This window comes from Sabethes cyaneus, chromosome 2, assembly GCF_943734655.1.
Source record: "Sabethes cyaneus chromosome 2, idSabCyanKW18_F2, whole genome shotgun sequence".
Lineage (NCBI taxonomy): Eukaryota > Metazoa > Arthropoda > Insecta > Diptera > Culicidae > Sabethes > Sabethes cyaneus.
Window position 1 is genome coordinate 213,122,742 of NC_071354.1, and position 27,034 is coordinate 213,149,775.

Below are 27,034 nucleotides of genomic sequence, written 5' to 3' on the forward strand. Positions count from 1 at the left end.
TATACTATATCGCATGATGTAGAAAAAACACTTGTTAAGCAATTTTATCGCCCTTTATATAACCTCTGAGCGCTTTCAAAGCTGCAATAGAGCTCAATAGAGTCTTTTGCGTGTTTTTCAATTTGCACAATGCTGTCAATTCTATTTTTAGAACGAGAAATAATTTTGCAATGCTCTTTCAATCGCTTAATCAACGTCTCATTAACCTTTATGCAGCCAAAAATTAATCTATTTTTAAATTTCAAAAATGGAACGCGTCATATTTATTTTGCTTTGTCATAAGCTACATTTTAAATTTCGAATAATACTTTAAAGCTGCTTAAGGGTGTTAAAGTGCCTTCACAAACTAATACTAAGCTTTCATTCGGTTCACAGCACACATACTGTCAGATCATAGAGTTTCGCAATTCGACTGGCAGCAAAAATATATGTCAGTTATCGACATTATCGACTGCTTCAAGTGTAAAGATATTTTCACTGTCTGTTCTGCAGATGCAGATGGGGCGGATCATACGATGAGTGCTTATGGATCAGAAGATGGCGGATCAATTCCCGAAAAATGACGACATGCAATTTTAATTAGCTTGCATATACGAATTCAAGTTATTCAAAATTTAAAACATAGCATACGACGCCATAGCAAAATAAATATGACTTTTTTAAATTTAATAATAGATTATTTTTTGGCTGCATAAAGGTTGATAAGACGTTGATTAAGCGACTGAAAAAGCATTGCAAAACTATTTCTCGTTCTAAAAATAGAATTGACAGCATTGCGCAAATTGGTTATTTAAAAACACGCAAAAGCCTCTATTAAGCTCCATTGCAGCTTTGAAAGCAGCTACCCAAGTAACAATTCTTGGCTGATCAAACGTTTTTTAGCTGAATTTATTCAACCTGTGGCTGAACTATGGTTTAGTATTAGAAATAAAAACCTTTTTTCAGCTCTTAAACATCTAAGTCAAGCATCGGGCTTGATAATAGCTGCTTTGAAGCTGTAATGTAGCTTAATAAAGGCTTTTGCGCGTTTTTAAATAACCAATTTGCGCAAAGCTGGAAACAAGGCGCACAGAGGCGATATAACGGCTTAACAAGTGTTTTTCCGCCTCGATTAAAATAGGTTGTATAAGTTCTCCAATTTCGGCTGAATAAGTATTGTACAGTTGTTTACATAAATTTTATTCAATGCATATTCAGCTATGGCTGAATAATTATGGCTGCTAAAATCTTTATTCAGCGTATAAATGTTTCTTGGGAGGACTTGAACGATGCACTAGCTGAGGTTCAGTCCTGATCCTCGTCTATCCTCAACACACCGACTTGTTGTGAGTCGACAAACGAAGATGTGGCTCCAACTCTCCACTCACGGGTAGAGATTCACTCTGCCTGATCTCTGACTGTGCGCTGGAGGGTGGGCTGAAACAAATGGAGAGCCGAACAGTTATGGCCAGGCCAGTAGGATGGCTCTACAATCGCTCAAACAATCTAAAAATATATAACGTCGAGTATCCACCCTGGGTTACTCAAAAGTTGCTGAGTCTCAATAAGAGACCGGTATTGCGACAGGACATTGTCCGAGCAAATATCATCTTCGGAATCACGGTTTCCTACAAGATGATATTTAACCTCAGAACACTTGCTCTGCAATTGTGGAGCACAAATAGTACGCAGACTGCAGTAGCTCAAAAAGGGGAGATCTGGTTTGCGTCGCCGATCAGGGTAACTAGGTTCATAAACCTAGTTATCCCTGATTGGCACATGTCTCGCTCCAGCTACCAGCCTGTCACTTTCTTAATAAGTGATAGGTAAGCTTGAAGCGTATAGTAAAAATAATAAAACGGGGCATACCACAATAGTTCAAAATAATGGACGCAGTGGTAAGAGTGCCCAACAGAGGAGAAGAGTATAGCCGATTCGTATTCCGCAATCGGCCATAGCGAATACTGAGGATAGCTTTTTATTCAATTATTGATGAAGTCCATCCTACTTCCAGAAATCAAAAGATCATCGACCATATAGGTACAAGGTACCTGAAGTTTTAGACAGTAATCTTGCCTTGACTGGATGAACCCACCTTTTCAATTTCGCTAGTGAACTTCTGATTGCAACACCGAGGCGATTGCTTTAGTCCGTAAGCAGACTCTTGCAGCATGCGTGCCATTCCCTGCGTTGAGCTAACACCGTCTGGTGCACAAATGTAAATATTTTCCTTCAAATCACCGTGAAAAAATGCTGCCTTCACGTCCATCTGGTAGGAGAGCAAACAATAAATTATCTACAATATTGTTGAAGAAAGTAAAGTTTTATTTTTTGTGTTTGTCTTCTTCTTGAAACTTGGCATCCGACTTCTTTCGGAGTTGAATCGAAACCCATGTGATACAGCTTTCATCCCGAAGCACAAAATTTTGATAGATCTGCTGCAAGAGCTGTTTTATTCCACATTTGTTTCGGCATTGATGAATCCATCAACATAGCTCTTACTTTTACCGCTAACGTCCTGTTTCCTGTTAAATCACTCAACCACGCAGTTCTGCTGAGGCGAGTAGACGACGATGGCTTCAACCTAAATAATCTTACTCTTGTAGAATTCACTGCTGAACAGTATTCGCTGGCTTCGTCCACTGTCAACTTTGATATTAGCATTTCGAACTGGGCAGTTATCAACGTACTCCTTCTCCAAATGTTCCGATTTCCGCTTCATAAAGTAAATCGTAGTGAAGGGACGGCTTGATCCGTCCCAGGCTACATCAGAATGTACACACTCGCTCGTGAGATCGCTCGGCTTTTCCCGCGTTCCATCGAAAGGATTCCAATATTGTTTGCCCTGAGCAGAGGCGTCACAGTATCACAACGGTCGAGGCTTGAAATCCACACCGGTCGCCAAGTTACTTTACACGATCTTGGCCATTTCATTTTGGCCGATGCCTTGCTTGCGAGCTCCAAGCAAGTTGACGCTGAGCTCCTAGAAACTGCTTTTCATTGGTGCCGTAGAGTTCCTCCTCCTGACCGACCTGGGCATTGCAGTTTGCAGTTCCCAATGATGATCTTGAATCCATGTCTTGGGTACCGGTCATATTCGTGGTCTAACTGAAGAATCCTTAAGACACTGAATCCAGTTGTACAGCAGATAGTCGTCAATAGACCAAGTCACCGGAATGGAAAGATTGTCCATCTAATTCTCGTCAAACCTAGATGCTACATAATTTTGATTATATAAACTAAATAAAATCTGGAATAGTAAGTTAGCTATATAGATATTTTTGTTGGCGTACCGTTGGAGTACCGGTGTATTATTTTTGTAAGCCTTGCAACGCTTATTCGGGTATGTTTCAACATTTATGTTTCGCTTTTTTTTTTTCAAATAGTTCACAACAATTCAATAAAAGCGTGAGTTATGTTTTCACCTGCAATCTTCTCTTTTGTGTTTAATATTTCTATTGTTGTTTCAGAACGAAAAAATCATGTGGTTTAACAACTATTTTCATCAATTTATTCCACCGTATGTCAAATTTTTTGTTTGATAATTTATTAGATACATAGCATAATTATTTCATAGCATCATCATATATAAGGATGTAGAACCGACATCTCGTGGTTGCAGTGAAGTTGCTTCGGGATCGAAAAAAGACTTTCATTCTTTTATTGATTAATTTTGTCGAGTTTGCCAGCAGAATGATCTTAAAAACCAAACATGTTCATCGCTTTGAAAGAAAAACGCTTATTTCAACGCCCTTGCCTTACATTAGAAAAACGTTCGCATTTGGCGTAGTGTTGCACCGTTCCCTACGTGATTTTAGTAATGCTTATGCGTAATGTGATAAATCAGCCTACTCTGCATAAATATTGATATTATGGGGGTGCGGTCATCGTTCCGTTGTCCTCGCATTTTGTTCGTTAATTTTTTTGCTGTCTTTACAGTTTGTTTCGAATGATTGTGGTGACTGTGATTTTCTTTTACAGTTTATTATTAGTTGCTTCGATTGTTTCGCCTGGTGTGAAACTTAGTAGCGTCGTAATGTGCACATGAATCATGTGAAGTTTTGACATACAATTATCATCAGCGCATTATATTAATAGAGGATAACGCAAGAGTACAATATGGCCTACGTTTACAGCGATACGGTTATTTGCGCTTATGCACGTTGCTCTTTGTTCTTTGTACAAGCGGATCGATTTGCTCTACATTTGTCGTCGATTCGCCATTTGTTCATTCTTATTTAATTTCCCTAATTTGCTGGTTAGGAACAAACGGTTTTAGCGAATAAAAAAGCAACATAACTCTGGAATGGCTACAGTTTGAAACAAACGCAAAATACCTGAATGGATAAATTCTTCATATATATATATACAGATTTAGACATATTAGAATCAAATCTGAAAAATTAAATTCTTGCATATTTGAGATTCTCAACTATTTGCCAAAACAACAACAAGCTGTAAAACAATGAACTTGGAAAGCATGCATTTTCCATATACAGGACAGTCAATTAGTATTCACGATACTTTTCTAGAATAGCCTAGCATCATTCATACAATAATTGCTAACGATCTACATTATCTAAATCGGCTTTTGTTTTTCTTTTGGGTGGAGCTAAATGTAGGTATTAATATTTTTGCAAAACTTTTGTAGCACAATCCCAAAATAGGAATAAGGAGTTTTTCGTTTTATTAAGGTATTAGATAACTATGGGTTCAATATTTTTACGTTTATATGCATACATATTTCACAATAAACTGTTTCACAATTAATGCAAATGTTTCTGTTGGTTTACTTTTGTGATTCTTCGAATGACATTTTTTTGCGAAATTCGATTTCTGATGAGAATTTTCTTTAACTCAGACCATGTTATATAATAGATTATTATTATTGAACAATGTAATAGTAGTTGTCTTATCATTCTCAATTCGTTCCTATCAATGTTACTAGAATACCACGAATATCGAGTCAGTTGGTGAAGCAGGTGAAGGTCTCGATGCGGTTCTTAGCACCGTGTTTCGTATAATCCGCTGCGTCCGATGTATCGAACCCATTTAATGACGTCATGGTCGGAATAGTTCAGCTTAGGCTCGAAAACTTTCAAATAGCGCACCTAGGAAAGAGAAGACGAGAAAATATAGAGCATAAACTTAGAACCGTTACTCATAGTTTCATTACAGTTAATATTTTTAAGAGAAATTGCCACAGCAATCCGAACACAAACTTATTTTGTAACAGAGTGATACCAAATATCATTTTTTTGATTTAAAACTAAATTTGTATTTTTGTATTTTTCTCCCAGTGAGTTAAGTTTAATCTCAAACTATCCAATCATAGCTTACCCAGATTTTTATATTTAAGAGTCGTTCCCTTATCCTGACCATCGAGTCTGTGCTAGCTTTGTGAATCATTTTAATTAACGATCTACCTAGCACTTTCTCACACCCTTATTCTGCGAGGCGAGTGACGTGCCTTTTTTTAGTAATCGCGAATGAGATGACAATTGTCACCTAGGTGACTCGCTTTGTCACTTAGGTGACACGGTTTGTCACCTAAGTAACACGGGTGACTAGCATTATCATTTAGGTGACTCGAGTGACACGGCTTGTCACCTATGCGCCAGCGTTTATCACCTAGTCGCCGAGTCAGTCACCACATTCGTAGCGAATCACGTGACTCGCAGAATAAGGGTGTGTCACAGATCTAAGTTAAACACTGGCGGTCGATGGGTATACCTGAAAACGCTTCATGTACATACTGGAGCAATTAAGCTGGTAGGGCGAACTCAAGAGTGTGATCCGGAGGTGATTGGCGGTTCAAACAGCGTTTATTTTGGAGCGAGCGCCTAAAAATAAAATGCTGTAACCCGCAAGCTATACGTACCCTAGATGGCAGACCCATCGGCATAATACAACTATCGCGAGTCCGGTAAAGTTGTATACCGAAACTCTCATATAACATGAATATAGAAAATGGAGATATCGACCAGTATAGGTATAGGACACGATAAAAAACGATAGAAAACGGCTAGAAAAAAGCATAGTTTTATCTTTTGATTTAAAGCGCTATGGGGCTGCTACCCCGCACAAGATTCTATCAGCTGTATACTGTTGCTGTATCGATGCTTTAGCCAAACCATACCATACCAACTTTAGTCAGTTTGATTTATAATAAATCGTTCTTTCACCGTGTAGTCCCAATGCATGGAAAATATCATTTATGACCCCCGTGTTCAAAACCGGTGATAAGCGCAACCTAAGAAACTACCGTATAACAAACCTTTCAGCTGGATCCAAGCTCTTTTAAATCGTTGTGGACAATGTACTGCCTAGTCAAATTGAAAACTATATTTCTCCGGAACAACATGCATTAAAAAAAAAATTAATAAGCATATCGTTCATTCTGGTAAATGACTGGATAATGCGGAATATAGATCCCATAGTAGTCGTTAGCCCCATACCCCATAGCGGTACCAGCCGGAATACGAGCAACCTTAGCGGAGATCGAGTAATCAACCCCGGTGGAAACTAAGGTCGTATACTAACCGGGAAGGAGGTATAGTGAGTCTCGGCACTATAATAGGGCAGCCCCATCGCGAGACTCGGTAGTGTTGCCCCAGTACGGCTACACACCTAAATTAAACTTAAACTAACAACATTCAAGCATATTCGGAGCGGAATATTCGGCATCGACCTAGGCGACGGAACAAGGACGACGAATGGATACTCGGTACTTGGAACTGCAGATCGCTAAATTTCGCAGGTTGCGAGCGGGTGCTGATTGAACAGCTGGAACCCCGCAAACTCGGCATCGTATCTCTACAGGAAATCTGTCGCAAAGGAGAGAAGGTATGGAAGATCCGTGGCGGAAAGGCCCAATTTTACCAGAGCGGTAACACTACCAACGAACTGGGAACGGGCTTTGTAGTGTTGGGCGGAATGCAGGATCGCATGATAGATTGCAAGGCGATCAACGAGAGAATGTGTGTATTGAGGATAAAGGGCCGTTTCTTCAATTATAGCATCATTAACGTGCACAGCCCGCACGAAGGTAGACCCGACGATGAGAAAGAAGCGTTCTACGCGAGGCTGGAGGCAATGTACGACAGCTGCTCGTCACGGGACATCAAGATCGTCATCGGGGATATGAACGCCCAGGTCGGTAGGGAAGAAATGTATAGACCGGTAGTAGGACCCCATAGCCTGCACACTGACACGAACGATAAAAGCCAACGATGTATAAACTTCGCAGCTTTCCGAGACCTGGTGATCCGAAGCACCTTTTTCTCGCGCAAGGATATCCACAAAGCCACCTGGAGATCACCTGACCAACGTAGAATGAACCAAATTGACGGTTTTTCTCTAACATCACCAACGTACGCTCCCGACGGGGTGCGGATATTGATTCTGACCATGGCTTGAAAAGGGATCGCAAGTTGAATGTGACTGCCGTGAATGCGAACTTTCCGCATTCAAACTCCGCTTTTTGAACGATCATTTGACTGTTTTTTCTTATCCAGTCAATCTGCCGCTTGCGCTGCTGCCGTCTTACAATTCATGCGGCATCTCAGCAAAAGCTCCCGTTTTGCTTTGCGTTTTGAGAATATAAACTGCAAGCTGACTGGAAGCATACGGTGACGTATTTTTTCGTTTCTCTTTTTGTCTCCAAATCGGCTGCTCACAGTAATAGTTTGTCACCCGGACGTCGGTCCGACGCAAGCAAAATATTCGTTTGCATTGGACGGAGTCCGACCGACTTCTTCCATGCACATGTAGTGGTTGTTTTTTTGTAGTATTGAATCATACGATTGTGCGGTTGCTTTTCGTTAGCGTGGTGATTGCCAGTCATTTGACTGTTTTGCAGTCATTCGCTGCTCCAAACGGTAAAGGTAACTTGATCGAAACGAAAATGTCAAAAAGCGTTCATTCTGTTGCGTGCATTCGGCGTTTGACTGAGCAAACTGCCAGTTGTTTTATGCATAGCGTTCGTATTCCACCTCTAAACGGACGGTGTGAACTTGAATGCGCGTTGGTGTGACTGCTGTAGAAAAAAAGGATCGGTCGAAGCCCTGATTCTGACCATTACCTAGTAGCAGTACATGTGCGCTCAAAGCTGTCCACCGTCTATCGGACACGTCAAAGCCGCCCTCTTCGGCTCAACATCAGGCAGCTAGATAACCCGCAAGCTGCCAAGAACTACGCGCGAATACTTCTTCCGAGGAGTTAGGTGCTGGCAGAATACACTCGGCGCTCGGAGTGGCCGCTACACAAAATGATTGGTTTGATGGGGAATGCTTGGAAAAACTATCTAAGTATTGCTACTAGAGAGAACCTGGTCAAATACCGACGAGCTAGGAACCAGTTGACCACGATTCTGAGGAGGAAAAAGCGCCAAAAGAAGGACAGAGATCGTGTAGAATTAGAACAACTATTCCGAGCTAATGAGTTTTATGAGAAGGTGAACCAAACTCGGAAGGGCTACACACCGAAACCTGACATGTCTAGGGACAAGGGAGGGAATCTAATCACAAACGCGCGCGAGGTGGTCAATAGATGGAAGCAGTTCTTCGATGAACACCTGAATGGCGAAGTCGCAGAACGAGCGGGAACGGGTATTGACCTAGGAACGCCCATGGAAGATAGTAATATCCTAGCACCTGACAAGCTATGGCAGATAATGCACGAACACGGTTTTCCGGACAAACTGACGCGACTAATCAGAGCTACATTGGATCGAGTGATGTGTTTCGTACGCATCTCTGGGACACTTTCGAGTCCCTTCGAGACACGGCGATGGTTGGTACAAGGTGACGGTTTATCCTGCATGCTGTTCAACATCGCTCTTAAGGGGGTGATCCGACGAGCGGGCATCGAAACGAGAGGCGCGATTTTTACCAAGGGTAGTCAACTTTTAGGTTTTGCAGATGACTTCGAAATCATAGCCAGGAACTTTGCGACGGCGGAGGAAATCTACGCCGGATTGAAAGCGGAGTCTAGGAGAATTGGGCTAAAAATAAATGCGTCAAAGACCAAATACATGAAAGGAAGAGGCTCAAAGGAAACAAACGTGCGTCTCCCATGGAAGGTAACCGTTGACGGCGACGAACTAGAAGTGGTAGAGGAGTTCGTGTATTTGGGATCGCTGGTGACCGCGGACAACAACACTAGTAAGGAGATCCAGCGGCGCATCCAAGCGGAAATTTGGACCTACTTTGCCCTTCGTAAAACGCTACGATCAGGAAGCATACGCCGCCGCACGAAGCTAACAAAGTACAAAGCCCTTATTAGACCGGTAGTTCTTTATGGACTTGAAGCCGTGACGCTGCTCACGGAGGGCATACGCGCCCTTGCCGTGTTCGAGCGGAAAGTGCTGCGGACGATATTTGGCGGAGTACAAACTGAAAGCGGAGAGTGGCGAAGGCGTATGAATCACGAGCTACAGGCACTGCTGGGGAGACTCACATCGTACATCTAGCGAAAGTTAGCAGACTACGGTGGGCCGGACACGTCGTAAGGATGCCGGACGACAATGCGACGAAAATAGTTCTCTTTAACAACCCCACCGAAAGCGATTTGCGACTTCTGAAACGACTCTGAGAAATTGGCGACGAGTGGCCCAAGACCGAGTTGAATGGAGACGAGTGCTTGAAACAGCACGAGCCACCCCGGCTTTATGCTGAAGAAAAAGAAATATTGCTCATTCAATAGCGATTATTGCAAAAAATGCAGTGCATGTTATACAGCAAACACCCGGGCGATATCACAATAGATCAACGATACTGGTCGCAGTGATGAGTCCCCAGGTTGACGTCATATACGCCGATCTGAATGCTTCATTTGACCGAATTGATCATGTAATTCTGCTGTGTAAATTAAAACTGCCATGTCTAGTCCAGTGGACCCCCGTTCGTTTGAACGATTCCTCATGCAAACTAACGGGGTTAGTTTTTAATTTGAACAACTGGTAGCCCTAAATATGCTGGAACTTGTGTGAACTGGGTGCCCTGTTCTTTGTTATTGTTTTGGTGGTTTGATTCAGTTGGCAGTTGCAAGCAGCGAATATTTCATTCTCCGATTGGATTTCTACACTAATCGTTGGAAAAACGCAATGTGAAACAGATTAAACACGCTAGATCACTACAAACAAACTTGTTTATGTGCATTGTCTGCATAAGCAAATGATGTCATATTGAGAATGACATTTGAACCATTTTTAATTTGCACGTCGTGCAAACCAACGGGGCTCAAATTAAAAAGTGTTCAGATTAAAAACGGTCAAACGAACGGGGGTCCACGGTATCTGGTTATGACCTGTTGGCTGCGATCTTATCTGGTAGGTAGAACACTTCGTGTACGATTGGGTTCACATACATCAGAACCATTCGTCAATGCATCCGGTGTACCACAGGGTAGCCACTTGGGTCCGCTACTATTTACTCTCTATATCAACGACATTGTACTTATGCTTGACTCAGGTTGCAAGCTTGAATATGCAGATGATTTGAAAATGTTTTATGAAATTCGGCCACCTGATGATTGCACGCACCTACAAAACCTTTTGAATAACTTCATTGATTGATGCAGACCAAGACGAAATCGACTTACGATTAGCATTGCAAAATGTGGCGTCATGACATACAACCACAATCGTTTCCCTATTATGTTCGACTATAGAATCGATGGTGTTGTACTACAAAGGGCAGACCAAGTGAGTGAAAATGATGTGGTAATCTAAAAGATCAAAAATTCTCATTCGATCTGCATCGATCTGCGATAGTTACGAAAGCTAATCGGCAACTAGAGTTTTTTTCTTTACGGAGCTTTAGTTCGACAGATCCTCGAAAATGGTTCATTGCAATTGACCATGGTCTGGGTGATAAATATCCTTATCATCTATCTTGGACTCCACTCCTAGAACGTGAACAAGAACGAGTTATTCGTCACGTTCTCGAAACCAACTACTGCCGGTTGCTGAACTTGGATGCGCTTGAAACGGACGCAAGAATCAACAAATAACCCTTGTAGCAAAATTACTCAATGGAATTTTCGAGCACAGCAGAGATCGACGAGATCAACGGCGTTACCATTGCACAACTTTTATCGCACATCCTATGGGCTAAATGGAAACTTTGAGTTTGGCCGGAGAATTGTTCGAGTTCGGTACACCAGCAAGCAACTTTCTAAATAGACTTAAAAGATGTTCTATTCCTAATTTTAATTCTTATTAATTAAGTTAATTAAGGCCACTATAAATAAAAAGAATACAGAGAAGCACGAATAGCACGAAGAGGAATCAAACTATGGATCCAGCAACACAGGAGAAGATTAAGAGCGCAATTATTGAACTGAAAAACAGCAAGGCTTCTGGGAAGGACGGTATCCTGGCTGAACTACACGAAAGCGAGAAGCGATCGGCTATACAAAGCAATCCATATCGACTCGAGTGTAAAAGCTTTGGAGGCATAACCACGCTCAGTTTTGCTAGTAACGTGATCCACCTGAAAGTGAGACCGTTAGCGGAGTATCGTCGGTGAGAACCAAGTTTTAACGTAAGCAAACAACAAAATCGATTGATTTTAGCGATATTTAGCTGTTGTGTACAAAAAATGATTGCGTTATCAATTAATTTGCAGCATCCATGGCGAATACAATCAAGCAACTACGCTCAATGACTTGTTCGTACTGCCAACGCCACCCCGGAGTGAAGACATCATTAGCCCTATATGTCCGCCGGGTATAGCCGATTCGGCTTTTGCAACATCCTCTCCGTTATGGAGAAAAGCGAGAGCATTGAACGAAAGCTTGGTTCCGGCCACCCGACGATGCTGCGTGACCGTATGGTATAGCACAAGTTGAAGACAAGGACCGATAGCAAGGTAGCCTCATTATTCCCCACCTTGGCCGTGGAGGCGGAAGTATCCAACCAAACGGTGAAGAAGTATCTGGCCAAAATAGACATTTTTATGAAGAATCGTCAGTCGAGGCCGACTGCTTCTAAACAGTAGGCATTCAGCCACAAGGGACGTCGGAAGGTGTTGGTGAAAAATAACTTTCCGGCGAAGCGCGACATCGTGGTCATAATGGATGACGAGATCTACGTCCCTCGGCAAGAAGGTTCGCGTTAAATATAGCTCCCGCACCAGGTTTTCGAGCCAAGTCATTCTGTAAATTCTCTTTAGTGAGGAAGGAATGTCCAAGCCGCTGTTCTTTCCTTCGGGCCTCGTGGTGAACGGGGTTTGCCGGAAGTTGCCGCCCTCATCAAGAAGTATGACGCGAAGAAGGATGCGGTCTTTTGGCATCAACCCATTATACCAAAAGTTCACTAGAGAAGACGGACTGTTAAAGACAAACGTTGTACCGACAACCACCAACCCATGGCCAACACGGAGAACTAAAGTTACAACTACTTGAATCATCATATCGGCACCAACTTTTCATAAGGGCCAATTCCCTATGCTAGTCCAGCAAAAAATTACCCTCACTCGGTTTGTTTACATTATGCTGATCTGATTGGCCCATTTTGCCCGTGTCATCATTTACCTAATGAGAACGGGAAGGAATAGGCGAATAGGTAGGGGTAGATAAGAGAAAGTGTTTAGCTTTAAAACGGCGTACGATTCAGTCAAACGAAATAAGACAGTGGTAGATAATGCTTAAACATGGTGTCCCGACGAAACTAGTTAAGCTAAATCATGCGACGCTGGATGGGTCAAGATCACATGTCAGAATAGCGGGTGCGACCTCAGCCGCTTTCATGCCGTTGGATGAACTGAAGCAAGGGGATGCCCTGTAGCCGCAAGGTTACCGAGTCTGCCTTGACAAGCGAGTGGTCGTGGGTTCGAATCTTAGTAGAATCAGGCCATTCGATGTTAAGTGACTTTAGCATGGGTTTATTCTCAGGCCCCTCCACATCGGTCCTACAGCATTCTGCATTTACTAACAATGAAAGCCTCTTGCCGGGGCAAGTTATAAGAGTGGTACTTGCTTGAGATGCGAATGAAGCCTCTTGTTCAAGGGCAAATTATAGCTTGTTCCGCTTTCTGGTTCTAGGAACAAGATTGGTAATGCATCAGTAGTAAGGAACACAGTAAAAAATAATCGATTTTGATTCGAAGCTTGCGCACGTTCTGGTAGTAAATCAACAGCGGGTTAAAAGAGTTCTGTTACGGATCTTGAAATTAACCCATTATTTTTTACGAACAACTTCTATCATTCTTCACAAACGATTCTCAATAAACATAAATTAATATTATATTCACCCTTATTCTGTATTTCGAACGAGTCTTATTTCGTTCGATTTGTTTCGAACGAGTTCCGTTCGAAATACAGAATAGGGGTGAGTAGCTATTTGAACATTATGCTACTATTTACTTTTTAGATTTTTCCCACTTTATATAGTTGCAAACAAAACTTACCTTAAAGCCGGACGGCGCGAACGGAACCTCAAAGTTCATCGAAATCGGAGGTCGTGTCCACTTCTTCTTCGTATCCGTTTCCAGCAGCTCGATCTCAGCAGACAGTTGCGTTTCCTTCATACCGGCCATTCGTTTAATTCTGCGAAAATTACATTCAACAGTTAGTTTTATTTAATCCACCCAATCACGTTCGTTGGGACCAAACTCACTTCCACACGATCGCATTCTCCGATGCCTTATATTTTGCCTTGCCCTTCAGACAGATCAACTGCACTCCGGACGTGTTGAGCGGTGTCGGAATCTTTACCTCTATCTTCTGCCCGAGCAACGAAGGTTTGAAGTTCGACTTGAGAACCACTTTCACCTCCATTTTCGTACGTCCAACTTCCCGCACCAGAGGGATCACTCGGAATGGCAACGAAATATCCTTGGTCGTACGATAGCGCATCAGCTCGAACTCACCGTCTGGAGGGATAAAACTAATCGAGTGTTCCGTTTCAAATTTACTTAATTTAACGCATTGATGAAACTGGCAGTCATCGATCACCACGACCGGTTTGCCCGAGCGCGAAGCCTCGTTATCCGCATTGCCGGAAATGCCACTGCGACCTTTGGCCTCCATTACTATTTTGTCGTTGATTCCGAACTTACACTCTGGCATACCTAAAGAAGTAAAATACAGTTACAGGCCGTTCACTTCGAACACAAGGCGTCACTCACCAGAAAGGTATGACTTCATGACCACCTTGCCGGCTACGTGAGCGGACAACACCTGCCCCTGCGGACTCATTAGCAAGTTAACATATTCAAGCACATCAAGGAACAGCTCGTTGCGACGATATTTGATCCCTTCGCGACGCCAGCCGATCTGACCAGTCACCTGAGAAGTGATCTGCGCTTGCTCTTCCTTCGTCGCAGTCTTAACACCCTGCTGAGTAATGAATGTCTTCAGGACACCGGTATCGGAGTTTTGCGGATAACCGAAGTCCAGAATTTCTAAATGAAAAAACAAAACTAAAAATCATGGTACAACAGAACGAAACAAAATATTTACCATCCAACAATTCGTAGATGAGCACAAAGTTGTTTTTGATGTTTTCCTCCGATATTTTACCGAAGTAAGATTGCATCACATCAATAATCTTCAACAGAAACTCGAACACCATGGCAGCATTAACGTTTTGTTTTGTTACCGCCGCCAACCAAATGTTTGCTCGCTGTAAAAAAGGTTGATCAAAAATAAATGTTTAGGCAACCAAATCATTATATAAAAGTTAACTAAGTACCTTTATGTGAAAGAAGCTCGTTCGGGCGATGTTAGTAACCGGCGAGCGAACCTGCTGCCGGGCATGAATTACGTTCACCCGAAAGGCATCAACCGCATTTCGGCCAATGTCATCCCGATAGACGCGGGATATCAGCACTTCTCCCTTATGATTATACACGAACAGTCCGCCGATCATTTTTCGCTGCTACACCTTCCGATTCGATCGGAAGGACCCTTTCGGCACGGTCCAGCTACCAGCTTTATTTTCACAGCAACGATGATAGTTATTCGCCCGGTTTAAAACGCTCAATTTGAAAGAGAGACTGAAAAGAATACGAGAAAAGAAGTCAATAAAAACGCCCACTTAAACAGCTCAGCGTCATAACAATTTTAGTGTAGCCTTTCTCGACGATAAGAGAATTGCTATTAGTGCGAAGCTGCTGCAGAAGTAGCATAACGAGTGATTGATATTCAAGTCACAGGAGGATGAGAGAGCAGAGGGTCACCGCCGCGGTCCATGTATGTAGCTGAGTTAAGTAGCAAGCACAATGAGCATTATCAAACTTCCTGTGTGCCTTCTTCGCGTTTCGGGTAATCACACACTTCAATCAGTTTCATGATTGTTGTATTGTATATGGTGTGCGCTCAAACTCTCAATTATCGAAAATCGATACTTTTCTTTCACCCAGCAAACACTGACCGTGAATCCTACTCAACGAGACAGTTCCTGGCTAAAGATTAATTAGGCAAAAAGTTTCACTTGATGGCATTTATATGCAATAAAACAGCTTTCATTATACCATATAGCATTCGCCGCATTATATCGTCTGTGTAATGTGCAGCCGTGAAGGAAAAAAATGTCTTCCATTTCGGTGCAACGACCGACTTTTTGTCATTTGCCATTCTAGCTGATTCATCAAAAGAATTAAATTTAAAACAACAATACCTTTTAAAGAACAGTCTACAATAGATTGTGCAACACTTTTCACCACCGATTAATTCATTTTTAAGCTAAACTAGCAGAAAAACAACACACCTCAACAGAAAAGATCAAAATTTCCTCCTCCAACTTTCAGCGTAATGAATGACACAATCAAATTTTCATTTCATTTCCACATACGCAGCCATTCTGCTGACGTATGTTGCATCACAATGTTTGACAGCCGGGGGACTACGCAATCGGCTTTCAAAAATCGATATGCACTCTACCAAAAAGTGCCTGAACAATCAATGAAAATCACATAAAAATATGCATTCCATCCACTGCGAACGAACGACGAGAAGATTGGCGATCCTCAAGCTCCAGCGGAAGCGTTACGAAGTGACGGGGTGTTCCAGTGGCAGGCCGCCCGTGGACGGTAAATTTCGAACGCTGTTGGAGAACGGAACGTCGGAGCTGGTGCAACTAGCGCCAGGTAAAAAGGCTAATCGGTTGCAAATACAGTGGACCCCCGTTCGTTTGAACGATTCCTCATGCAAACTAACGGGGTTACTTTTTAATTTGAACAACTGGTAACCCGAAATATGATGAAACCTGTGTGAACTGGCCGCCCTGCTCTTTGTTATTGTTTTGGTGGTTTGTTTTAGTTGGCAGTTGCAAGTGCGAATATTGCATTTTCTGATCGGATTCCTATCTTTATCGTTAGGAAAACGACATGTGAAACCGATTAAACACGCTAGGTCAGTACAAACAAATCGTGTTTATGTGCATTGTCTGCATAAACAAATGATGTCATGTTGAGAATGACCTTTGAACTATTTTTAATTTGCACGTCGTGCAAACCAACGGGGTTCAAATTAAAAAGTGTTCAGATTAAAAATGGTCAAACGAACGGGGGTCCACGGTACCCGTTCAAGATCAAGAACGAGAAAGGAAACGTGGTACGACACAAGGCGAGAATCATGGCTCAAAGCTTCACCCGGAAATACTGCACCGATTACAATGAAACTTTTCGCGCAGGTTGCAAAGCTGAAAACCTTCCGAACTCTGCTGTCCATGCCAGCCGCAGAGCATTATCGTCAAGCGTTTCAATGTCAAAATCGCGTACTTGAATGGAACGCTACTCAGAAGAAACCGTTTCATGCGCCAACTGGAAGGATACACCATGGCTAAAAAATAATCCGCATGCACTTTGAGCAAGAGCCTGGACCGCCTAAAGCAATCGGCGCGCATATAGAAGCGGAAAGTGGATGACGTTTTCAAGGCCATGATATTCCAACCAATTTAGTCGAATCTATGCCTGATGTACGTACGATGAAGCAACGGTTTATGGTTGTATATTCTCATCTACGTCGGCGACATGAATTGCCCACTTACTTCCCAAGTAGCACTTGTAACTAATCATAAAAATACAAAAATACAAAAAGGTTGCACAGCAGTTACATTTAGGATACTTGTAACGAGTTAGGTTACATAAAATTAAAAATAGTTACTTTTTAGTTTTCTAGTGACAAAAATCTCAAAAAGTTACCAGGTAGTTACCAAATGACCAAATTGAAACCTTTTTTTCGAACTGTCAACAACTTGGTCGTCGCAAAACAGTCACCTTTCAGTTACAAGTTACCAAATAGTTATCAAGTGACACAAATGAAACCTTTTTCCAAACTGTCATCAACTTGCTGGTCGCAAAACAGTTAATTTTCGGTTACGAGCAGTTACGAAATCAAAAAAAGTCGGCTAGTAACATTTTCGCAACAATTTGTTCACTGTTCCTTGTAAACACAACGGATTAAGGAAAAACTAGACCTGAAGAATATTGCTAATGGTAAAGATAAACAATTGGTACACGGGTTGTGAAATGCTCTTGTAAATGCGTTTATTTACTTAATTGATGGTACTTGGAATCTTCTCCGCCCAGACATTGGTATTAAGTAAACAAATGATGATTATTCTCAAACGTCAAAACGATCAAGTTACATCGAAACGAAACCGGCAATGAAAATAGGTTACAGTGTAACTTAGAAATGACGACATAAGAAATAAGTGACTACAACAGATTTAATATTGGTTACCGTATAACCGATACCGTAACCAGGTCGAAGGCTAAGGTTACGTACAACTAGAATGTAACTGAAATGTAACCTTCTATGATTAACACCGGTGGTAACTGTTTTATTCAAACTGAAACTATTCTTTGATATTAAATTAACACTTTCTTTTCACAACAATCACTAAAAAATACCTTTTCCCGATATCAACAATGTGAACAATGAACAATGGCTGCTTAAAATCATTTCATGCAATATGCCGAAAACGATACAAAACTTCAAGGACGATGGTGTAGTAGTTAGAACCAAAGGCAAAATGGCTATGAATTTTACTGTGATAGAAGTGTCGTTGTCTGCGGTAACCAGTGAGCCCGGATACACGAACTCTTCTACCACCTCGACTTTTCATGTATTTTGTTTTCGATACATTAATGACAAGTCATATCCGTTTGGCTTCAGCTTTCAGTCCGATGTACGTTTCCGCCATCCTCCCAAAGGTACGTGTAATGATGTCACCGTCATCAGCGAAACCAAGAAGCTGGTCGGACTTCGTGAATATCGTGCCACTCGTGTCTATACCCGCTCTTCTTATCACACCCTCCAAAGCGATGTTGAACAGCAAACATGAAAGCCCATCACCTTGCCGTAACCCTCTTCGAGATTCAAAGGGACTCGCGACTGCCCCTGATACTCGAACAACACACATTACTCGATCCATCGTCGCCTTGACCAATCGCGTTAGTTTATCCGGAAATCCGTAGTAGTGCATAATCTGACATAGCCGATCTCGATCGATCGTGTCGTACGCCGATGAATAAATGATGCGTGGGCACGTTGTATTCGCGACATTTCTGCAACACTTGCCGAAGCGCGAAAATCTGGTCCACGGTGGCACGGGCACCCATGAATCCCGCTTGATATTGCCCCACGAACTCTTTTGCTAATGGTGACAGTCGACGACATAAAAGTTGGGAGAGTATCTTGTAGGCGGCGTTCAACAGTGTGATTGCGTGGATTGCAACAATCCAACTTGTCGCCCTTTTTGTGGATCGAACACACGATGCCTTCCGTTCACTCCTTCGGTAGTAGCTCCTCCTCCCAAATCTTGACAATGACCCAGTGCAGCGCTCTAGCCAGTGCGTTCCCACCGTATTTCAGCAGCTCGCCGGGTAGCTGATCAGCCCCAGCCGCTTTATTGTTCTTCAGCCGACCGATCTCTTGTGCTACCTCCTGGAGGTCGGAAGCTGGTATTCTGCCGTCTTCTGCACGTGCTTCAAGATCTGTTGTCATATCGTCACCTTCATGTTCAGCTACCTCGCTGGTAAGGTGCTCGTCATAACACTGCTTCCACCTCTCGACCACGGCACGTTCGTTTGTGAGAAGATTACCGTCTGAGTCCCGACACATATCGGCCTGCGGCACATAGCCTTTGCGCGAACGGTTTAACTTCTAGTAGAACTTCCGTTTATCGTTAGCACGGTGCAGTTTTTCCATCACCTCGCGATCTCGATCTTCCTGTTGGCGCTTTTTCCTCCGGAAGACCGAGTTTTGCCTGTTCCGTGCTTGTTTATATCGCTCCACATTCACCCTCGTACGGTGTTGCAGCATCCTCGCACGTGCTGCATTCTTCTCCTGCACTAATTGCTCGCATTCGCCGTCTAACCAATCGTTTCTTCGGTTCGGATTCATTGTACCTAGTGCCGCTAGAGCAGTACTACCGATGGCGGTCTTAATGCCTTCCCAACCATCTTCAAGAGTTGCTGTGCCAAGTTGCTCTTCCGTTGGTAGCAACGCTTCCAGCTGCCGCGCGTATTCCTGGGCAACTCCGGTGTCTCGTAGCTGCTCGATGTTGGGTCGCGGCGTACGACTTCGACGCGTGTTATGCACCGTCGAGAGTTTTAAGCACATGCAGACTGCAACTAGGAAATGATCCGAATCTATATTCGCACTGCGCTAGGTGCGAACGTTTATAACATCAGAGAAGAATTTACCGTCGATTAGAATATGGTCAATTTGATTTTCTATTCGTTGGTCTGGTGATCTCCAGGTGGCCTTGTGAATATCTTTGCGGGGGAAGAAGGTACTTCGGACTACCATACCGCGGGAAGCTGCAAAATTTACGCATCGTTGGCAAGATAACAAGATAATGGTCGGATGCGATACAGCGCTGCATTTCGGTTGATGAAGATGTGGTCAATTTGGATTTCTGTCTGCGGGAAACCCACGTGACCTTATGTGCTGGTCTATGGGGAAAGAGCGATCCATCCATCCGCTCTCTCTTCTCTATCTCATAGGCCATAGCGTCCCACAACGTGCTCAAGATCCGCATTATTTGAGCCAATCTTCGCGTTGAAGTCGTCCAAGTAAATTTGAATGTCCCCTTCAGGATTTTCTCAATTCCACTATTCATCTAGCCGTATATGAACTCTCTTTCTCCTGCAGGTCAGCTGCATCTGTTGCAGCTAGCGCTGCAGTAAGGTTTCTAACCCGTGTTCTTAATCTGGGTGTTCTTAATCAGTTTATCAGGGCCGCATGTGCCTCTGGGTTAAGTAGGAGTCCAACTTCTCCCCCTCTCGAATAGCATTTTTGCCTTGTGTATCAAAGTAAAGCAATCGGTGCTGCCTTCTGAACCTCCTTCTTCTTTGCACATGTTCACTCTTTGCCAACAAAGGCTTTTGGGAATGGGAAATTTTGAATGCTGCAAATAAATATAAAAATAGAAAATATATTCATATTTAATTGCATCGAATATAACTGAATCATACTATTCGATACGATACGATTTTTCGATTATTTTTAACATTCGCATTCTACTATAAGTCAAGAAAGCTGAAAAATACTTCCGAATAATTTCTGCAGGATTTCTTCCACGTTTTCTTATTTTCTTGAACACATTAACCCAAATTCATGTACAGATATTTATATTAACATCAAATCGGAGTTGAAAAAACGATTGTAAGTTTACGAAAAAATGAATTCGTTGCGGACTGCTAACATAAAAACAGAGGAAACATTCACCGGATTCAGACGCTACATAATGCTGCAATTACAGTCTATTACTCGATGTTACCCTACTGATCATCGTTTTAAAAGTGATAATGTCGATTCGTATTTTTTAATGTTTCTTTAACACTGTTAGAATAATCATATGAAAATTGTTGATACAACCACTTAAAGGTATACGATTATGCATATGTGATCATAATTACTGTTGGAGGCAAACTAGGGATAGCTTTTCATAAATATGTAACTGTCAATCGTAAATCTACAGAGATGATACGAATATGTAAATATTGAAACTTAAATATACGATTAAAATCTTTTCTTCTTCTGCAAAAATATATAAGTCTAGACGAACCTAGACCACGGTTTCCAATCAGGAGCTCACGTGCAGGCCGGCGGTCGCTTTGAGTGCCGCCGCCGCCGGCTCATCGTTGCCGTTGGTTGGCGTTATGTTGTTGGTGGTCGGTGTCGTGGTTAGACTGGTGGTCTCTACCGCTAGCGGTGCCTTGCGCTCCTTCGGTTCATCCTCGATCGGTGACGTATCTTCCTCACCGGACGAAGAATGAACGGCCGATCCCGTTCCCGCACCGTTGGCAGTGGCAACGAACTTCAACGTCGTCGTGCCGGCGGCGGTGGTCGCTTCCGTTGTTTCCCGCGTTACCATCTTCTTGTAAGCTGCGCAAATGCATTCGCACACGAAGCGATACTGACTCTGTAAGCAACAACAAGATTGGCGTTAGGAACTCACTTTGATTAGGGCATTTTTAAAGCGGCAGATACATACCACATTTTGTACCATGCAGGCGCGTTGATCGCGCATTGCCTGTACGATGTCCAGCGGGTAGATTGGTTCCTTTTCCTCCATCAGTGCTAGCGCGGTATCCATCAAAATCAGCACGCCCGTTCGTCCGATACCAGCGGAACAATGAACGATAATTGGAGGATTTGCTGCGCTGATGTATCTGAAAAAGTTACAAATTATAAAGATTTAAACGATGCTATTTAACTATGAAGTTAATTGAACGTACTGATGAACCGAGGTCGAAGATGGCATATCATTTGGACTTTCATCGCTGTCGGTGTGAACGATGCGCCGCTCCGACATGTCCAACCCGCCGTTATCATCCATCGTTCTTAGCTTTACATTCTTCAAACTGGCTTCGATTTCCTGCAGCAGCGTGGTGTTTCGAGCAGCTCGAACTTTCTCGGTAAACTGAAGAAACAGTTCCGGATCGGCGGGAACGCCGTGATCTGGCCAGGCCAGATATTGCATGTGTTGAATAGTTCTAATTTCGGCCGTCTTTTCGTCGGTCAGTACCAGATCTCGAAACACGAAACTGCCCGTTTCGTCCGGTTTCTCGGTGATACACTTGATCGAAAACCCTTCCGATAGAGCGAAAGGTTCCTCATCGGCCGAAGGCCAGTATTGATGGCATTTGGGACGACCGCGTTCCATTACGGTGGTAAGCATTACCACCAAATGACTGCTCTCCTGCTGAACCATTCGCCAGAAATCGTTGACGGTGGTTGAGAGCGGCCCTTGGGTTGCAATGTACCGATTGATTGTCCCCGTTGGTGGTATCTCCATGTTGACGTAGTTTGCATTGATGTAGTCACCGCTTTCGGCGTTCAGCAGCACTACCCGGGTGCAGTCGTCTGAAAATTAAATGCTTGATAAGATGGTTCCATTTAAACCGAATTGAAATTATACTCACAAGGTGAAATATCACGATAACGATTTTTGTTCAAGTTTTCATTCTTTCTGGCTTCCGTTATGGCCAGGTCAGAATTTTTCCTGTACATCTGTTCGTATTGCGCCAGCAGAGAGCCGGACGCTAATCCGTCACTCAGCAAAAGTAGGGATTGGGTGAACAACTGATCGCCGTTCAATTCACCGCGCATAATATCGTTCTCCTCCGGAACATACTGATACAGTGGTTCCTCCTCCGTATAGTCGACTAAGGCATTCGGTTTTAGTGTAAGCATTAGCTCACCCCCTTGTCGGGAAGCTCGTATTAAATTCACAACCTGTTCGTGCATCATGGTGCTGACGTCGCGCCCGTTGATCATCACCAGCTGGTCGCCTTCGCAAATCCGCGGTGTGCTCTTGTCTGCCGGCGTGTGAGGTGCCACCCGGGAAACCTGTACCGGAAGGTTCAAATCGACGCCACCCTTCACGTTGAAACCGAACCGTCCCTGGTCGTCTGCTACCAGCCGGATGGTCACCAGTCCTTCCTCGTTGGGGACGGCATTCTCCGCGTTGTTGATGCCATTGTACGCAGGGGGCGAGTCGAACATGTTCGGAATCTGGGCGTCGTACGTGCGGCCACAGTGCTCGATGAATGTTGGACTGAAAAATTAGAACGTTAATTAACTTTGCGCTGGTTAAGTTAGGATGATCAGCGCTTACTCATCGCCTTGCTGCTCCCAGGCCTTTCGCGGAATCGATGGCGTCTTCGAGGTTACTTTATCATACGTTCGGGTAGCTTTCGTTAACGATAGAAGGGACAGCTGGTTTTTGCTGTTTGCCCCGTTGCCGTTGCTGCCTTCATTGCTGGACCCGTTGAGCAACGGCGACTGCGGCTGGGAAGGACAAAGCAGTCGTTTGCTGGGCGATCGGATGAAAATTTTGGCAACCTTGCCACGTTGTCTGCTCTCCTGGACGGCTTGCAGCTCGGTACGGCCGGAATAATGAAATCTAACAAGCGTGTCAAACAGATTAGTATAAAATGAACCATTTGAGGAGGCGAAAATTAACTGAAACCTACTTAGAACCTAAGGTTAATGGCAGGAAACGTGGTGAACGGTGCGGTCTTTGCAGTCTGAAAAACGAGTGATGCTCGACACACGCTTTCCACAGTGTTTTCGCGTTTCGATGTGAACCCATACAGAAACCGAGCAGAGTGTCGTAATTTTCCGACTAAGTGAAATGAAAGTTGGTGAATTTAACTAGTTATTTACTGTGCTTTTAACTTCCAACGTGAATCAAAGTATTAACTTACCGGCTCACGTCGCAGTTGAATGAAGAAATCTTTACGTTTGAATGATACCTTAACCATCTTAGACCAGGAAAAGGTATTGACGCGAATACCGTTTTGGTAGACTAGTAATCCTATGGACGAGACGCCCAGATTCAGTTCTTTCCCAGTTGAGTCCTACAAATGAATTTGAGTTAATTGCTTCCGAAGACCACACAAATAGTTAAAAAAAATTACAGTCGCTCTGTGAAAGTCTATTCCGTACATGTCCAATCGTTTGGCATGCTCGAGATAGTTGTACTCGGCGTCCGCCGGCAATTGCCCCCGATGAAGCTTGTGCAGTTCTGATATCCGCCGTTCGGTTTCCTCGTTCTGCTCAGCCAGTAGCTGCATTTCACTAAGATATCCAAATGTATGATCCAGTGGATTGTAGTCGCCTAGTTCCGCTGCAAATGGTCATTCATAATATTAACCGGTTTCGTCGGTCATAATTAAAAGCACAAACTTACACTGTACTGTATAGCTAGCGAGTAGACAGGCGGTATTTAAACCCACCGGAAGTTTACCCTGAAATATGTCCCTTTTTATCTGCAGATAAAACTGGTATCTCGTATACTCTTCGTGTAATCGGCTCGGATCGGTTACGTAAAATTTCACTCGGAAGGCGAGCGTCGGACTGGAATCACCCGAAAGGCGCACAGAGTTCCACTGTTTTCGAAATGGTTTATTGGGATCCAGCCATCGACCCGAAGCCGCTGACGCTGCCGAGGACTCCGAGCGATTGCTTTTGCCGGTACTACCGCCATTTACTGCGCTGCCGGAGCTGCTTCCGTTTGTGCCGGTGCCACATTTCGGTTGAAATTGAAGCCCAAAGTAGTCCCGTTCGGTTAGTTCCAAATGCCGGAAGACCTGCTCGAGTAAATCGGCTCCCTTGGCCTTCTTCTCTAGCTGGAACGTGTGGGTACTTTCATCGAGAAACAGAACGGTCACCGCTTTGGTTTGGACTTTCTTGTCGCGCGCCAGCTCGGCACTTCTTACTTTGTACGAACCACTGAAGCCACCTAGCCGGACCCGTTCAAGCATCGCTCGCCATCGCCGTAATCGGGTCGAAAATATCTGTAATAGATAAGTTGGATGAGAAATTGATTAAAACGCCAATAATATTTTCGTTATAAATGTCAAATCAAATTATTTACTGCCGCCGGTAAATAACTTCCATTCATTGCTGTCGTTATCGTTATAGCAGTGTGGCACACTTCCAAGAATTATGAGTCAACTCTTCGGTGTATTGATTTGATCTTTTTAATTATCTATTTGTTAATTTTAGCTCTTTTTAAAATGTGATAAATATGACACGTTTTGCCGAAAAATCCTTCTGATTACATTCCAATTTTTTGTTACTCCTTCACAAAGCAGGCTTTGACTTTGATGAGTAATAACCATTGCCTACTGAATATTAAAGTTTCCTGATAAAAATTTTCTGGGTTTCGAAGCAAAGCCAGTGAACACAAAAAGCACCACACTTCAGCGTATTCAAGGAAGGATTTATTTACAGAATGCAAGATATGAAATGAAGCAAACAATAATGTTTTCGTGCGATTAGATGCCATGATACGTAGAAAGCAAAGCCTGAACATATTTTAAGCAAAGGTTTGCGATGATAGGTATCAGCAAACGTTTCATTTAAAAGGATTAGATCAATAAAAATGCCACCTAATTTCTACTATCCCACTTTTTATCACGGTGCAAAACGTACAGGATCTCCACTACTTAGAACCGCGAAAAGTAGGGCACCTACCGGGTGAAGTGACCCTTACCTCCCACTTGAAGACAATACCGTTGTGAGTCCCGAACAAACACGGATCGATAAATTATTATTGTGACGCTGGCGAGCAAGATTAATAACAGCGGCCTCCTTTCCTTACCTTTCCAGTGGTGTGCTGGTACTGGTACTGGTATAAACGGGATGATATCGGCTGCGGTCGCGGTCGTTAATAAATTTATTGCGCGAGCTTAACCCCTCATACAGCACACACAAACACAGGTAACACACCGACAGCGATCAGATCAGCAGCGAATGCAGTGGCAATGGCAGCATCAACCTCAAGATGAGTAATCCAACACAGAAACGTTTCCCCGGTGTTCGATTCGATGCAGGTGCAGGATTAAACGCGAGAGCAAAAAAAACTATCCTGCAGAAACAACTTTCGGCACGACTAACAGGTAGGCAGTATAGGTAGGTAGGTATGCACAACTAGTTTTTGGCAAGCGCGGCGGTGTCAGATTTAACGGTAGTTTTTGTTTGTTTTGTTTACCGACGGCAAACCCGCAAATAATGATGGTGAATGAAAATATCAAAACACGCACAGGCGAAAATGAACTTTTTTCTTTGGGATTCCGTGCGATAATCACCACCAGCAAGCAGCAACAGCCGTCAGCCAAAGTAGAACGAGATGAGACAAAGTGCTACTTAGGCAAACGCAGGATGTAGTGAAAAATGCTGGAAATACACTCGGCACTACCGTAAACTGTACGAATTTTCTTGAACACGACACTAAAGAACGATTGTCGAGAGTTTTGCACTGAATTAATAAAGAAAAGTACACTTTTTTGAAGAAAGTTTGCAACAAATCACGGCGACCGACCGACCGAATGTCTACGAAAAAAGGGGCGTACAAAACTACACAGACGAATTTTCTCACTGTTGAAGAGTAAAATGACAGAAAAACGATGATCAATGACAAAAATGACACTTTCGGTGTACGCGCTAGACTGGTCGAAGGGTTGCAGACACTGGAAGAAAAATCCGATATATATTTACGATATTTTCATTATTGCCCGTTTCTTTGGTAACAAAACGCGCTGCTCACTTTTTTGATAGCTTGAAATCGCCGCAGAAAGAATCTGCTTGGCTTTATGTAAGTTATAAGTATATATTGCTGATTGCAAGGAAAATTGTACCATCCAAAGTGCGATATCGCTCATAAAAGTGCTATTTTGCATTAAATCGTTTCGGTATCTTCGGCGCACTTTTTCGTTATATTCCAAGCAATAAGTGCGCCGAAGAGACCGAAACAATTTAATACAAAATAGCACTTTTATGAGCGATATCGCACTTTGGATGGTACAATTTTCCTTGCAATTGACAATATTATGCTTGTCTTGCACATAAGCTATTGATTTACTTGACAAAATAAACGATATTTGCCCCCGCGACGATTCTGGCAGCGGGGTGCTATCCCTATCTTAACGAACGGTGTTTGACAGTCGACTTAACGAAGGGTGCTATTGCAAGAAAAGCGCCCGTCTGACAGATAAATTTGCTGCCAACCTTGTCGAGATGTGCTGAGATGTTGGCAACAAAAACATGACACCCATCGCAAGCCCCTGATACATAGTGCGAAATC

The 27,034-nt window shown here is 43.2% G+C and overlaps 2 protein-coding genes across 2 annotated transcripts; both read right to left on the bottom strand.

Annotated features, from left to right (window-relative positions):
• Nucleotides 1-3,473: 3,473 nt before the first annotated feature.
• On the bottom strand, nt 3,474-15,719 carry LOC128734006 (AP-2 complex subunit mu). The gene is made up of 7 exons (XM_053827957.1): nt 15,605-15,719; nt 14,678-14,981; nt 14,446-14,608; nt 14,112-14,387; nt 13,601-14,054; nt 13,392-13,530; nt 3,474-5,090 (listed from the first exon to the last, which is right to left on the bottom strand). Exons 2-7 carry the CDS (start codon nt 14,852-14,854, stop codon nt 4,983-4,985), a joined length of 1,317 nt encoding a protein of 438 aa, XP_053683932.1. The 5' UTR covers nt 14,855-14,981; nt 15,605-15,719; the 3' UTR covers nt 3,474-4,982.
• Nucleotides 15,720-20,491: 4,772 nt separating this feature from the next.
• On the bottom strand, nt 20,492-26,257 carry LOC128733410 (tyrosine-protein phosphatase non-receptor type 4). The gene is made up of 10 exons (XM_053826978.1): nt 25,553-26,257; nt 24,137-24,743; nt 23,865-24,073; nt 23,652-23,804; nt 23,418-23,569; nt 23,060-23,347; nt 22,365-22,999; nt 21,678-22,305; nt 21,434-21,611; nt 20,492-21,361 (listed from the first exon to the last, which is right to left on the bottom strand). Exons 2-10 carry the CDS (start codon nt 24,708-24,710, stop codon nt 21,023-21,025), a joined length of 3,156 nt encoding a protein of 1,051 aa, XP_053682953.1. The 5' UTR covers nt 24,711-24,743; nt 25,553-26,257; the 3' UTR covers nt 20,492-21,022.
• Nucleotides 26,258-27,034: the final 777 nt, after the last annotated feature.